Source organism: Pocillopora verrucosa, chromosome 2 (genome assembly GCF_036669915.1).
Source record: "Pocillopora verrucosa isolate sample1 chromosome 2, ASM3666991v2, whole genome shotgun sequence".
Taxonomy (NCBI): domain Eukaryota; kingdom Metazoa; phylum Cnidaria; class Anthozoa; order Scleractinia; family Pocilloporidae; genus Pocillopora; species Pocillopora verrucosa.
The window spans coordinates 12,175,426-12,191,128 of NC_089313.1; the positions used below are offsets into that span (position 1 = coordinate 12,175,426).

The window sequence follows — 15,703 nt, forward strand, 5'->3', positions numbered from 1 at the left end:
CTCAGTCTTCAGTTAGGAAGAAGTTATCCTGAGAGAAAGACTTGTCCCATCAAAACAACTCATCTGTTACGAAATGACCAGACGCACACGTGTATCATGAGTCGTTTTTTTGTACGTTGTGATACCACGCGAGGCATCTGCAGTTGCGCAGATGCTAGGGTCGGCAAGAGACTTAATTTCCCCCCATATATTTCTCTGTAGTTCCTTAGCTTAAATACCTTAAAGGCCAACGGGTTTGCATATCCTGCCAAGAAGATAATCTTTTTTAAGCAAAGTTTATACTGGCCTATTCCAGGCGTTGAGTCGGTAAAACGAAGTACGATTGTACACGGCGCGATAGCAACGGAGGAATGAAAAAACGAGGGAGGCTTGGGTCGAGTTGCGTAATGTTCTCCACGATACCCGACCCAAGCCTCCAAGACTCCTTTGTTTTCGCGCTGTCGCTATTATCGCGCTGGTCACTATTTCGCTCCATTTTCTTTCACTAACTGAACGCCTGGAACAGGTAAAGTTCAAAAACGGTTCTAAAGCTAATTTTCTCCTTTTTTCCGCGTTTGCATCTGTACGAGTATTTAGACTTACCCTGTAAAAAGCGTACAATTTTCATACATATTTCGTTTGACTATTGGTCAAAAAAGCCCCTTGGAAAGTAATTAATTCAAACCATGCCTTCAGAAACACAATACAGCCGCTGCAACTACCATTGTTATAAAAAAAGGAAATTATAAAAAACTCAGCCACAATAACTTTTATCCCGCATGTCCTTGCTAAACCATCGAGAATCTGTGTGCAGTTTCGTACAGAAACATTAGTTATTTTCATTACCTTCCTGCACTTTCTTTATACCATGCTCAGTACGAGGGCTTCAATATACTAGAAAATAAACCGTAGACAGAGAAAGTTGGAGAACGTATTTCCTTCCACAAAATTATCAACATTCATAATTTCATTGATTTGAAAAACCAACACTGACAAACGTTTCTATAGCGATTGCAAATATACCATAAACATTTCAGTTTAAGAATTTAAAATTATCTTGACTTCTATAAAAAGAAAATATATGCTATGTCAACTCGTAATTATTGATGGTTAGTTTGATTGATTCGAAATTACGGAAACGAAAATATCAAGGTGACAAAGAGAGTTCTCTTAACTGACGGAGATTTATTGAAAGGAGAAAAACGTTTATGTTTAAAACAAGAGAATGATTTAATTTATATAGAAAACAAAGTAAAAACTAAAATAACACCCAATCCGAACGTGACCATGAAGGGTCTTATGATAAACCGCAGGGAAACCTGAGACATAACTCAAACTGTATAGCCAAATGCGTTTAGTAGATCGGCCATGACAGACTTCGCGCTCCGTAAGCGCAAATTTTGGACATGCGTTGGGGCAGAGTTCTTAGCGACAACAATTTTTGTTTTTGCGGTTAGCAGCTCGACACTAACCGTGCAAGGGGACGCTACGGTCGTTGTGTTGCATGTCTCGCTTACTGCAGGTCTAACTGTGGCGACATTAGTGATGGCGACAGGACATTTAACGGGAGGCCTTATAAATCCCGCGCTAACAACTGCGCTAATGGCTACCAAAAAGATTTCGGTGTTAGAAGGAGTGTTTTACATAGTCGCGCAATTTCTTGGAGGTAGGTATACTGACGATTATTAGAAATTCAGTCGGCTCTCGGTAATTCGAACCTTCAAGGAAAATTGAAAAAGATTCGAGCTATGGGGAGTTAATGAGTGAGGACCATACATAAGAAAAACATCGGTGTTTATCATAATTCTGTTAAAACAATATATGTTTGTATCAAAATGTTCAGTATTATAGTATTGGAAAGTAGAACAAAAACGGAACGCTTTGAAGAAGGAGCTGAGTAGCAAAACTGTACAGAAATACAATGCACCATAACTAAATGCATCCTAAACCAGAAAACCTGCACTGGGTGGATATTCCTTGTGCGTGATGCAAAGACAAAACAGGAAGATTTCTTGACTGATTGAAAACAAATTCAATGCGAGTACATCGTCGCATCGTTAAATCAGATAGACCATGCCTGACTTTTACAGAAGGAATCGAGTTACCGAGGATGAAATAACGGACTGAGAACCGGCCAAAAAATCGGATTTGGTTTCAAGTTATCGTGTAAAATCACGAGCTTTTTTTTTTTTTGATAGTAGTATTATTGAAAAAAAAAAAAGGGTTTCTATGCTTCTTCTAAGACTAAGCGATGCTCTGTCTAATAAAATTATAAAAGATAAGCCTCCGTTTGAAACTTCCGCGTCGGAGTGTTTTGACTTAAAAAGATTCACGAACGAGCAACTGGAAAAGAATACAAAGAAGCCCTCTTTAAATTTGATGCAAAATGTTGAACGTCCTTTTGCGTCTTTTAGATTTAAAAAAATGTTTATAGTAAAAAAGACATGTTTTCCCTTTTTCAGAAGTAAAGAATGCATTTGGATTTCGTGCAATTATCTGGGTTCTAGACAACAATTATAATACGTAACCTTCAGAAAGAAAGAAAAATCTGTCACTGAGCATACGGAGTTGATTTATGGCAAGGCTTCACAAAAGCTTTTGGTCTCGGCAAATCTTTTTGTCGGGCTGTAAACAACATCTCACAACACGATCCAACAATGTTGTAAAATATTGCGTGCGTTTTGCCGGGCCTTAAGAGCATATCTTTAAAAAAACAGAAGACTCCAGTCATTAACCAGATTAAAGAATGCAAGAGGTTAAGCCATGGCAGCAATGTTTCCTACGAAGAAATGAAAAAAATCCTAAGTACCTCAACTTAACACAAATCGATTTATCAATGGAATGAAGACTGAGGTTATGGTTCAGTTCATCTTCAGTTGTATGATTTAAACATCGCTCACGAGTTGGCTCCTTGAGTTTTGAAAGGATAGAAAGCAGAGAGATAAAAAATTCCAAATTGAAGAAATTTTATACTTTGTGATTCATTGATTTCATGGTTTTATTGAATGAAAGAAGAGAAGTAATGAAAGATTGAAAAGCACAAAATTACTTGCCGAACTAAATACTTCATATTTCATCTCCAGTTTAGCTAGACGGGTGAAACAAAAGGTAATTTAGGACATTTCAATATCAGATAGGCTGTTTCCGTCGTGTGTTTACATTGTGCTTACAGTGGATTCTGAGTTTTGGCGAAAACCAATTTAATTACCTCGTTGAGCCGGAGACGGTGAATTCAAAACTCGAGGGAAAACATGGGAAGAACACAGTTATCATTCATCTTAAATTCTTCATCCTCCCTTAAATAGAAAACGATTTAGTGTCAATTTCGACGGTAACGCTTTGACGTCAGTGATAGATACGTTTAATAAATGTTTTCCATTTGATCACGGAAAGTTGAGGATACACAGTTCTCTTGTAAATTCACCGAGAGAGTATGCCACTTTGTTTCTTGGACTTCAGGTCTGTTCCACGCCGAATGTAAATTAATTCACGACCATGTCACAGACAATATATATCTCACTAAAAAACATAAGCTCTCACAAATCACAGAAAAGGTATCTTTCCAATCTATAAATGGATCTCCCGCTAAAGCACCAATCAGAAGCGTTCGTATGCAATTTGCCAAACTCCTTAGATTACAATTTACATTCAGAGCGTGCCAAAAAGCACAATACTGCACTTTGACATGAGATTAGTTAAAATTTCGGCATCTTTGAATTTCTGTTCGTTATCTTGCTCAACAACGTGTCCCATTTCTTCATCGATGGCAGAATAGCGTCATATACAAACGCATGTTGTGAATTATGATAAAAGGGCAAATTTCCGTTTCCGTACATTTGCAAACAGCTTGAATAAATAGAATCGTGTTTGAAAAAATAAATAAAGCCACCAAAAGACAAAATTTAGGAAAACGTTCATATGTTTAAAGTTATCATGCAAATTATTTGATAAACATTCAGTAATTGCTCGGAGGACAGAAGAAAGACCATAATTTCCAATCAAAGATGGAAGAAAAAATGGTCAAAATTTCGAGCCAGTATCTTGTGACGTAAATAATGGTTTTGATGTTTGAAGTTTCTAAGGACTGGGCAAGGTTGGATACCGAAAATTTTTAAGAACCGAAAGCATGAACAAACGAATGAATGAACAAACAAAGGATTGCTCCACGAAGAAGCGAAAGACGGAACAAAGGGACGAGTAAGCGAGCAATGAAAACAGTGACCGATCAAACGAACGAACAACCGACTCACCGATGAAAAACAAACCAACTCGATGAACGTTTCTTTTCACCAGCGTGTAAGCCATTTACTGACAAAACAAGACCCATCCACTAACTGAACGAGCACCCAACTCACGAACAGCACGAAATAAAAAGAGATTGTGCCACTATCCTCCCAACACCGCGCACAACAAATTGATCGACAGTCAGCACTAAAAAAGGTTAACAATGTGCCAGTTTTTCGATAAAAGAGGCTATCCTGTTTTTGTCGTTCAAGTGGGCAAACCACCGCGCCAAAAAAATTGATCGACAGTCAACACTAAAAACGGCTGGCAATGTGCCAGTTTTCCATAAACGTGGCTATCCTGTTTCTGTCGTTCAAGCGGGCAACCACCGCGCCCAACAAATTGATCGACAATCAGCACTAAAACGGCTAACAGTGTGCCAGTTTTTCGATAAACGTGGCTATCCTGTTTCTTTCGCAGAAGCGGGCCACCACCGCGCCTTACAAATTTATCGACATTCAGCACCACAAACGGCGCAGAAGGAAAATGCTCATCGCATTCCAGTCACTCACATTTTACCCTCACAACCACGTAGTTAAATCTATCATTCTTGAAAACTTTAAATTACTTCAAAGCGATTCAAAGCCTTGTGCCATCTTTTCGCAACCTCCAATAAGTTCATTCAAACGCGAATGACCAACCTGAAGCTTTCAAATGCGCTCGCTCACGTTACAAAACTTTTCCTTTCATTCACAACGTAGAGGAAATGTCGGAACCAAAGAGATCCATTAAGATCACGGATCACTTCACTTGCACCTCCGCCAATGTCATCTATTGCATAATTTGCATTTAAACCAGTCGCTATACAATTTAATCTACCTTACCATTCTAAGCAACATATGGTAGTTTGCAGCCTTCCCCTACATCTAGGCAGTTTAGAAAGCCGCAAAACTTTAGAACAAAAATTTATGTTTCATATCGGCACTTTATCGGCAACTAGCGCTTTTCATTCAACTTATTTATTCTTGTTTTTCCTGTCACCATGTTCCCACCAACGCGTAGCACCATTTTCTGCATATAAACACAAACACAACCCGCAACTCCTCTAATCACTCTGACGAAGTGACGACGCGCTAACGCTCGAAACGTTAGCTTTTAAACTCTTTACGGTGGCCAATTTACGTTCTCAACTCAGTTGCTAATACTTAGTTTCACTGAAAGAAATTGTCAGTCAGCCAACGGCTGAGCAAACGCGCTGACATTGCCGACACACCCAAACATCCAGCCATGTCTGTTACAGTGTTTTTCAAATCATGTGGTCTGTTTTCCACTCAGATGGTTTTGGAAGTACCGTAGATAACTGAACTGTCTCTTTCTATCAGCGATTTTAGGAGCAGCACTTCTATATGGTCTGACACCTGGCAAAATGCGCGGGGCACTGGGAGCGACCACAATCAGTAGCGACCTTAGTGCTAGCCAAGCCTTTGGACTGGAGCTCCTTCTCACGTTTGTGTTGGTGTTTACCATATTTGCCGCTACTGATCCGGGCAGGGAACTTCGAGGATACGACATACCGCTGTCCATAGGAGTGTGTGTGTTCATCTGTCACATGTGCGGGGTAGGTGTAGAAATATTTTAAATAAAACTTTTTTCCTTTCCATTTTTACAATGGGTATGAGCTCGCCAGGTGACATAGCATTGCATAGCTGAGATTGTGCATAGCTCGCACGAAGATAGACTCCAAAAACGAAGTTGACAAAGCTCTTTTTGAGAGGAAGTGACTCAGATACTTCTTGTTGAAGGGGCTATCGAGTATTGCGTGACGTCACGTTCGTTTGTTTGAGCTTTAGAATCACGAGCGTACATACTTGAACGTGGAGGTTGTTGTGGAAGATCGTCATTTGAGGACGAAAGATTTGTATTCGGTGTTCTTTCCTTTATGAATTAAAGTCCTTTAAAACTTTGACTTTAAAATCGTTGTTATTTGAAAGCAACGCTCATCGTTCGTTTAGGGCGGTAACTCATGCTTTTAGTACTTACTTGGGGTATTCAGAACGAACCTTGGTTTTATTTTTAGCCGTTGCAATTGCACGCAGAGAAATCAAAAGACCCATTATCTTGTTTAAGAGGAAGTTCATTAAAAAAAAAAGAATCATGCTAGCTTATTATTAAAATCATGGAAGCTATCACCATCGCCACAACTGTCGACACTGACCGGTTTCCGTTAAGGTTAACTCAACACTCCTCACTTCGAGAACGAAGCAATATGAGTAACGTTTGGTTACTTCGTGTTCTTTCTTAGATTCCTCTCACTGGCTGCAGCATGAACCCCGCCAGGTCTCTCGGTCCTGCCCTAATTAGAAACTTCTGGAAAGACCACTGGGTAAGAGAGGATGTCTGATCAGCTTATAATCAAAACTATAACAAAATTCTCGAATGTGATTGGTTATCACCAGCCCGATTTGCGCACTAATAGGACAGTGTACGCGTCATGCTTGTAATTGGACAGTGTAATAGAACAGCTAGAGGGACAGTTAACACGTCATGCCGGTGTAAGTGGACAGAACGCGTCATGTGCGCGCGCTGTTGTCTCGCATTTCGCAAAGTTTATTGTTGTTGTAGTATTTTTTTAATGAAAACGTATCACCAATGTCTACATTCTTTCTCATATTTTGTCATAGTTATGATTAATTGCTAACAGGACTTCGTATCGTCCATCAATCAATACTGGTGATTAACAAATCGGACTCCCACTTCGCGATCGCCCGATTTTGATAAACACTGGTATGATTACAGACCGAACTGGACTCCACTCGGTCCTACTACCATCATTAATCACATTAAATGTGAAGTCTCCTTAATAGTAGTATTCCGGACAGCTGAGGTCTTCCCGAGAGGGGTCTCGAGAAGCCAATGAACCCCTGCTTCCTATTACCAGTGAGATCAAAATAAGATTCCCCCCAGTAGACAATCTGCCATCACGTCTGGTTTGTGAGCACAAGTTAGTTGCTCATTTTCCTTACGGCAAGTCGATAAAACGAGGGAGAATATCGTGTGTTCCAAAACTACCTTCTACGAAGCTATGCTAATCCTGTCTAAATTCGTTCAGCCTCATTTAGCCCTACTGACTTTTGGGCCTCAGTTTTGAAACAAATAGTTTAAGCTATTCGTAGTAAGATAAGCACTGACCCAAACTCAACCGTCATGAAAAGTGATGCTAACCAGAACTGGTTCATCGAGTTTCCAACAATTGGGTACAGATGATTGTTTAGGGTGAAAAAAAGGTAAGACTTAAGGAAACTCCACTTGTTAGGAGCGAGGGGTGAGCTTCACAATTCACCAAAAGGAGATAGTGACGGGCCAAACTTCGAGCAAAAAAAAAGGTGCAATTCTCAAGGGTCCATTTTGTGCTCTCAACTTAAAAGATACACTGTAAGTACGTTGAAGACAGATGCAGCTTCTAATTTTGTCAACTTGCTTTTTTATTTTTTCTCCCCCTCTTTCAAGGTTTACTGGGTCGGTCCCGTACCAGGAGGAATTATAGCGGCATTCTTGTATGAATACGTCTTCTCCACAAGGAGTGCTGGAGTTTCTCCAGCTTAAATTTATTAGCTGTGAACCGTTTCGTCCAGGGTCCAAGACCGATAGCGGAGAAGACAAAGTATATCAGTTGCACCTTTTTGTGACCATGTGTAAGGGTGTTTTTGAACCCTGACTTATAGTTCTCCCTTCTTCATGAAATTAACTTTCGTGCAAAATACTGAAGTGTGATAAAAACCTTAATTGTCCATTCTCATGAGCAGTTTGCAGGGTAAAACATTAAAATTGGACAGAAGGGTAGTAAGTAAATCACCTCTAGAAGTCAAGTGTTACTTTGTTTATCAAAACTGGTGTGATAGTTTCTGACCAACAGAATAAACGGTTATAGTTTTTTTGTTATAGGTTATAGGTTTTATAATATGAGTTAATTCTGTATAACATCAGGACTGAATAATCCTTAATAAGTGATTTTCAAAGAATGTTTTGTGCTTAAGACTTAAGGATCATATTCAGATACTTACTGTCAAAGGAAAAACAAACACGGAGTGGTTTTTCTTCCATCAGAGCTCAAGTAACCCTCCTCAATACTACTTCCCTGTAAATGGGAATTTAATGAAAAGAATCTAGAAGGCGTTCGAAGGATGCAAAAATAACCTGAAAACTGTTTTAGAGGCTCGGTAGTAAACAAGGCGATTGATAAGGGAATAAGCAAGTCGAGTCGGTGGGAAATGTCACCTTCGTACTATGCAGTTCAAGCGCATTCTGGATCCATGCATTAATGTACAGATCAATTCCAAGCTTCAACACCCCCCCTCCAGAACAATACACGGGCATCTGACCGTTGTCCGTGCCCGTGAGGTGGGAAATTTTATCCATGTCTGAAGAAAAGGCCTTCAATTTTCAATTTAAGCGCATTTTATGTTCATCCAACACAAACCACTAAATATCCTTTTCATGTAGTATATACACTATCCGCCACAAATCTTACCCTTAGAATGACAAAGAACTTTCTTCCTGGTAGACAAGAATTCCTTAGAGCATTTGTTTCAAGCAATTCCCATCAGTTTTCACCGAGCAATTATCATAACAATCCGAAAACTGTTCGATACTCCATCCGAATCTAAGTAACCTTCTTCTCTTCTTATTGCTTCTTTAAAACACGGCCAGCACAAGTCACTTTCCTTCTTCTTCGAGTCGCTGTAATGATTCTTCCAATACACCCAAACAACCCTGGAGAGATTTCAATTCTGCAGGGTTTAACCCTAAAGTCGTAAAAAAGAAGATTCATTATACTGACCTGAGGTTTTTCCTATTTTCGGTTGAACTCAGTTCCCAGTGATGGTTGAAATCACTGATATTTACATGCAGGGAACCAAAGCTGACGGAAAAATTCCAAGAAAGCAAAACCCGGATTTAATCTTTTGATTGGCTATCGAACTAATTACGTGTCGTATTTCTATTGGATCAAGTGCTATAAAATCAACGACAAGGAGCGCACTGTTTGCTCCGGCCAATCACGTACGGTGGAGCTGGTGTGAATGTCTTGCCTTGGTATTAAAGGGTTCGAAAGAACATGCTAGAGGAAGGTAACATTTTCTTTCTGTAATAACTAGATTTTTGGTACCCTGTTCCAGGCGTTCAGTAAGCAAAACAAAGCTTGATAGTAAACGTCGCGATAGCAGCGGAGGAGGGAAAAACGAGGGAGGTTTGGGTTGGGTGGCGTAGGGAACACAACCCGGCCCAACTTCCATCGCTTTCGTTCTGCCGCTACTATTGCATATTTTCTACTCCGTCCCGTTTTACTGAATGAACGTCTGGATCAGGCTAAGTTTTAGGGACATCTAGAGTTTCTTATACACTAAAACTATCAAAAACCATAGGACCCTACCTTACATTCGAAATGTACTGGGTTTACCCTGTTTATTGCATCAGTAGTGTATCAGCACCGAAAGATATATTGTTTGGTGCGTTTCTTTCCTCCCCTTCCCCCACACACACACACAACTTGTGTGGCGATATTAATGAGACGTTAGATAAACCTCCGCAAGAAAAAGACAAAACATACGCTGGTTAACCGATATTGTGAAGCTAAGGCCCTGAATGACGGCACACTTTCACATTTATACATTTAGGATGTCATTATTGTGCGGAAAATAATGAGCAGCAAAGAGGGAAGGGATACCTCAGGCGTCAATATAAGCTCTTATGATACCTTTTCGTCGTTCTGGCAACTTATCTAAGAAGGCCTGCCTCCATCAACAGCATCTTACCTGTATCGTCTTTTTGTCCTGTAGATATTTTGTCTTTACTGTCATGGCATAATTTATCGTATGAGCTCTTGATTGTTCCTAAGTTTTGAATGAGCTAAAAAAATCACCAAAAAAAAAGAAATTATGATTATCAGAACCATACTCGCAGTTTGATTGGTTCTTCCTTATGATCTACTGGTGGTCAGACCCATAGATGACACCTGCACCACTAAAAACATTTTGCTTTTTTTCTCATAAAACAGACATTTTTGTTTCCACTTTGACGTAGTTGTATACAGAAATACAACAAAGAAGACGTCAAAATGTAGTAAGAACCTCAGTGACACACTCGGCTGTTCTTCGTGCGCCACTCTTTTTTTCATGCCATATTTTGACGCCGTCTGTGATCTATTACTGAACAGACACGCGGCAAGATGGAATCTATCTATTTTCAGGCTCTGACCTTTTACCATAAGCCACGCAAGTATATCAAAAGTTTACCTATGTTAATCTCACCTCTGTGTATCTTGATAAAAGAGTATGAACTCTGCTGAATGCTGGACCAACCTCTGTGATTAAGGGAAATTACTGTATAAGTCAGTTAGACCACAAAAGACACAAAACAAAAGTATAGAAGCCTGGATGTTTAGGGCTAGCTTAAAAATCTGCATTGAAAAGGGGTTTGATAAACTATTATCGACAATGATCTGGGAAACTGTGCTTCCCCAGCAGTGAGGTGTTACTATCAACTGAGCTACATGTACAAAGCCGCATGTTAGGAGTGAGGCAAATGTTAGAGGGGTCTTAAAGGAATACGATCACAATTGTTTTGTTTTGTTTTGTTTTGTTTGAGGGTTCAAATCATATTGGATCCTAATTTTTTTTTTGCTGGCTGTTGAGCTTAGTTTAGTTTTGGTTCTGCAATACTCATTCAATAAAAGCTGATACCACTACCCTCAACAAACACTTCTGAATTAATAATCACAAGAAACCACCACAATGAATACTGCACTTGCTAAGAAGAGTTTGTATACCTGACAAGACAGGTGCTGGGCGTTTACACCATGGCTTCATCTCAGTCTCAAAGCAATGAAGAAATCCAGACACAACTTGAGCCATAGTTGTGAGTGACAGTGATAATGTCTTACTCACTTTCTCAACTGTAACAGTATCAGCATCACACAATGGAGCCTGATGAGTAAAAATGCAAGTTCTCTCAAATTGACTCATCAATTTTTTAGCAAATTTTAAAATTTACTAGATTCTAAGAATTTAGTATTTGGCATTTCCTCTGAATCAAATTTAATTTGCAGCAGGTTGATCATTATGCAAGAACTATAAATAAATTCCTAAGTTTGAGATGCATACATGTACAGTAAATTGTCAGTGTTAAAAGTCATTACCAGTAAGAAAACAGTACATAAAACTTGACATACACTCTCTCTCAACTCATCCAGCTGTTTGCTCTGTTCTTCCAATTCACATGCCAGTTTTTCAGTAACTGATATCAACTGCTTCTCATCAGGTATTCTATTATTCATTACAAAAAAAAAAAAAGAACCAACAACAAATAATTATCTTTAAATACACGATGTGATATGCATTAAAGAAAGACTGAATAACCTTTTGGAATGGTTGCTTAAAATGGTCTTGAACAAAATGAATATTCAGGATGGTTAATGATAACTTTGACATCTTAACAAAACGCTCTATAGAAATCGTGACCTTATTATCTGAATGTTGATAACAGGTGTATACATCACTCACAGCACACCCTGATGAGCAACAAATAATATGGCATGCAATTTCTAGGTTGCCCTAAGCCCTGTTATCAAGGAGAGGTTAGGTGCAACACCATTATTAAAAAAAAGCGCATCATGTTTCCATCTGAAATGAACTCTCATTTTCATGTGAAGGAGCAATCAGTTTGCTTACTCTCATGGGAGAATCCATATGGCCTTCTACATGAACAAAGTGGGGTACATTTCTAAAGAAACTGTGGTGCTGCATCAGTGGGAGAGGTGGGTATTACAAGATAATATGGTCTAAAGCTGATGTTTCAAGTGTCAGAGTTTCAGAGAGTTCAACAGAAAGCTACATCGGAGTTAAAGATTTCTTCATAGACAGTTTTGCTGCAAATATACAACCCCGATATTTCAAGTAACACATGTTATGTTTATGTTACCTACTTTTTGTTCTCAAGTCCAGATGTTGTTTTCATCAAATCAGGAGGATAAAGCTGAACTTTTGACCTAAAGACATTCTGAAGGTCTTCTTGACGACATAAACCATCAAAAAAGTAGCAGTCACTTCTAAATTGCTCTTCTAAAGAAAAGTGAGTTCCAGACTGTAAACTAAGAAAAGAAGTGGTGATATACAATTTTTTTACTTAATTTTACGTGCATGTATCTCTGGGCAGAATTTCTTTTTTTAAAAAAATGAATTCAGTATTCAAATGGATGAAAAAACTTGTTCATCATTTGTTGATAGGATAGAGCTCAGGAAGAGACTGGTGCCAAGGAGTGACTAAATTTTTTTGTTGACCGTTTACCTTGTACACAGCATAACTTCACTTTATGAAAAATTCTTCAGGTGCTGGGCACCACAGATGTCTGGAAGATGAGCCTTTAGCAGTCCAAAATTGTGCTAAGAGGACATCTTTGCTTAAAGATATTACAGTAGTATAGATGGGCTTAATTGGGTTGTACTTTCACCCCAGGATCTCACTAGTAATTCTCCTTTCTATCTACCATTCCATTCCATTCTTTTGATCTTAGTTCACATAATAATTATGGTATTGGATCAACCTAAAATTCCCTTATTGATATTTTTCTTTATTCTCATCACTTGTCTGATTGATATGGTATTGATATTGTGAGGTGAAATTCTCTCATGGTCACTTATGGAAGTACAGGGTTAATTTACACTCATTATTCTGTATAGAAAATTCATACCTGGCTGTTCTCACTGGGGTGGTAAAATGACTAATCCGCCCTGATGACTCAACAATACTAACAAGATCTAACAGGTTTTCCCAGAACACTGCTTGTTTGTTTTTAGATTTGTTACCCTGTATTGAACAGCAAGTAACAGAAGATCAAAATTCTAGTATTTCCAGGGGTCTAATAAACAACATCTACAATATTTAGTCTCATAACAACTACAACCTTTCCCATTTTTCCATCTGCAAGTAATTTTCCAGAACACATAAAATTTCCTTTCTTGTTGTTGCTTACAGATCGAAAACCATGCACAACACTTTTAAATAATGTAGTCCCAGTCAGATATTCTAAAGTTTTGGATAACCCCTTTGTTAGTGGAAAAAATTGAGGAAATTGAGGCCCTCACCTCTTCTCACACTGAAGCAACCCTTTGTTACTGACTGGTTACTTGTATCATTGCTATATGACTTGTGAAAATAAATGAGGAACTTTTTTTAATTACCTGTACAAGGTCAATATCATCACTTTTACAGAGTCCTATAAGGTGACATGCAAACAGCAGCTCTACAAAGGAATAACAAATCACATGTTTGCTTTTTCAAATGAATCAATTTTATTAGATCAATAATGACAATAATTCAGTTATCTCTTATTACCACCTGTAAAATGTATAAGATCTAACTCTTGTTTGTAGAGCAGGTACAATTTTGGTTAGCAATGCATCATATTTTCTTGCTGAAAATTAAAGCTGCCATCTTTGATTTTCATAGCAGCAAAAGACTGGGAAGAGAGAGAAATTTGTACCAACAGGGTGAGTGATGGTCAAAAGAAAGGAAAGGGGAGGGGTGGGTTATAGAAATCACACCTGCCCTAATGATCATTGTACTTTTGGGAAACTCTGTTTGCATCTTTTCCTGCCCCTTTCTCACTATCCATTCTAACTCAACATCAAACATGGCCAACTGCACAAATGATTGCAAGCTTGTAACTCTAACCTTTCCTACTAAGACACCTGCATTGCAGGCTAATCTATTGCCAGTATAAAGCATGAGTAGCGATGGCACTATGACCAGTTTTTTTTCTAGCTGAAACAAACATGCACTATCACAATCAACTAGATACATGTCTATGTTAAAAACACCTCAGTCACTGTACATGGATAAGACAACAATTAATTTATGTAGAGCTTTACTTACTTTGCATTCTGGAGTCATTTCTGCCCATAGCCTTGCTTTGCTGGTTCTCCAACATATTGTATATGACTGGATCAAATCTACCGATACAATGTGACATTACAAAACCAACATACAAAGTCAGATGAAAATTATAAATGCATATTTGATTAAAAGAAATTTCTTTTCAAAAATATATCAAGCTGGTTTTAATAGTTTTCCTCTTTTTACTATGTACACTGTACTTTACCAAAGTCCTTTAATTCTGCACACCCTAACATCAGCATGCATATTCTCCATAATGTTTTCTATACCTTTCCTGAGGTGCTAACAAGGAGAATTTGTGTAACAATCATGAGCTTCTTTGCTTGGTGATCATTTCCTTTATTCTTATGACCTTAATTTATGAGAATCAAGGGTGATTTTGCATGGAGAAATTAGATGCTGGTCACACTTAAGAGTCAAAGGGAGTTTATAAATATTAGAAATTACACATCCAACTTGTTTAAAATCATTCTCACACGAATCATTTTAAGACCACAACATACATGTACATGTACAGCTGTAAATATTTAAACTTACAATGAAAAGACCTACAATTATTTGCCAAAGTGGCAGTAAATAAAGGTGGATATTTTACAAGGCTGCAAAGTGGCGTAGTATGTAACAGCTTTTTTTTATATATTCGACAAGATATAAAGGACAAGAGAAAAAAAGGGATGAATAGATGACATGAACACGTACTTCTCTTCCTCACAAATTAGAAAATCTTTCCCATTTGTAACTACCATTCCTTTATCAAGTAAACCTTTCCACAATTTAGGGTTGCTTCAGTGTACATAATATTATGTCAAAGGCCTTACAATAGGTGTGAGTTTCAGTATTTTGTAGCATAAAGACATGGAATGTTTAGAGTTTTACACCGGTTGTTGTATGTGCATGATGAAGGAAGATGATACACTTTGATCTTCCTCCCTTATAAATGTACTAGTTTGCTTGTACTGTGTAAATACTACTACAGTGTAGTCTCCATTTTAGTGGTCATGGTAAGATTTCCGCATTCTATTGTCTTATTCATTAATTTTTATCCACGAACAGCATGCCTAGTGGAGTATGGGCTGTGCAGAAATCTTACCGTGGTCATAATTAATTGTCGAACCTACAGTACATGCACACTGCGTATCACTTTATAATTAACCAACATAAATATGGTCAAACAATTCAGAAATTGTCGTCATACTTTCCTATTGCCCACTGCAAAAGTCTCAACCTTGGTTCTCCAGGTTTAAACAACAGTTCTTCTATCCACGAATCTTCCACACCACCTAGATATGGGCAGTCAAGCTCCTGAGAATCAAGACCAAAACAGCAGAGATCACATTTTTTGAAGATGAAAGTTCCTCTTAGACAAAAGAAATAAAACTTTCTATCGGTGGAAAAAGCTGTTAATCAAAGACTTCTTTATTAAATGTTGTTTTTCGAATCAAGAAAACGTAAACAAAGACCACAAACCTCCAATTTCGATCTGAAGTGGGAAAGTCGGCCTTTTCCCGTGGCCGCCATTTTTTGAAATTCTCAATTTCTAAGGCATTATGGG

At 38.3% G+C, this 15,703-nt stretch overlaps 2 protein-coding genes across 2 annotated transcripts; one reads left to right on the plus strand and one right to left on the minus strand.

Annotated features, from left to right (window-relative positions):
* The first annotated feature begins 1,266 nt into the window (after positions 1-1,266).
* LOC131791583 (aquaporin-4-like) lies at positions 1,267-7,851 on the plus strand. Its single transcript, XM_059108931.2, has 4 exons — positions 1,267-1,645; positions 5,586-5,821; positions 6,506-6,586; positions 7,711-7,851. The coding sequence occupies exons 1-4, from the start codon at positions 1,348-1,350 to the stop codon at positions 7,804-7,806; spliced, it is 711 nt and encodes a 236-aa protein (XP_058964914.1). The 5' UTR covers positions 1,267-1,347; the 3' UTR covers positions 7,807-7,851.
* Positions 7,852-8,166: 315 nt separating this feature from the next.
* LOC131791582 (HAUS augmin-like complex subunit 7) lies at positions 8,167-15,669 on the minus strand. Its single transcript, XM_059108930.2, has 11 exons — positions 15,619-15,669; positions 15,347-15,453; positions 14,131-14,207; positions 13,437-13,498; positions 12,947-13,062; positions 12,182-12,346; positions 11,429-11,522; positions 11,027-11,183; positions 10,509-10,561; positions 10,014-10,107; positions 8,167-9,005 (listed from the first exon to the last, which is right to left on the minus strand). Exons 1-11 carry the CDS (start codon positions 15,667-15,669, stop codon positions 8,917-8,919), a joined length of 1,065 nt encoding a protein of 354 aa, XP_058964913.2. The 3' UTR covers positions 8,167-8,916.
* Positions 15,670-15,703: the final 34 nt, after the last annotated feature.

What these genes read in the sequence shown, in the direction of transcription:
- LOC131791583 (XM_059108931.2), top strand. Translation starts at nt 1,348, where the DNA reads ATGACAGACTTCGCGCTCCGTAAGCGCAAATTTTGGACATGCGTTGGG. An exon ending in TCATCTGTCACATGTGCGGG is followed by an intron (nt 5,822 to 6,505) that starts GTAGGTGTAGAA and finishes GTTCTTTCTTAG; the next exon opens with ATTCCTCTCACTGGCTGCAG. An exon ending in ACTTCTGGAAAGACCACTGG is followed by an intron (nt 6,587 to 7,710) that starts GTAAGAGAGGAT and finishes CCCTCTTTCAAG; the next exon opens with GTTTACTGGGTCGGTCCCGT.
- LOC131791582 (XM_059108930.2), bottom strand. Translation starts at nt 15,669, where the DNA reads ATGGCGGCCACGGGAAAAGGCCGACTTTCCCACTTCAGATCGAAATTG. An exon ending in AAATGACTCCAGAATGCAAA is followed by an intron (nt 13,499 to 14,130) that starts GTAAGTAAAGCT and finishes ATTCCTTTGTAG; the next exon opens with AGCTGCTGTTTGCATGTCAC. An exon ending in TTTTATCAAGATACACAGAG is followed by an intron (nt 10,108 to 10,508) that starts GTGAGATTAACA and finishes TGATTTTTTTAG; the next exon opens with CTCATTCAAAACTTAGGAAC.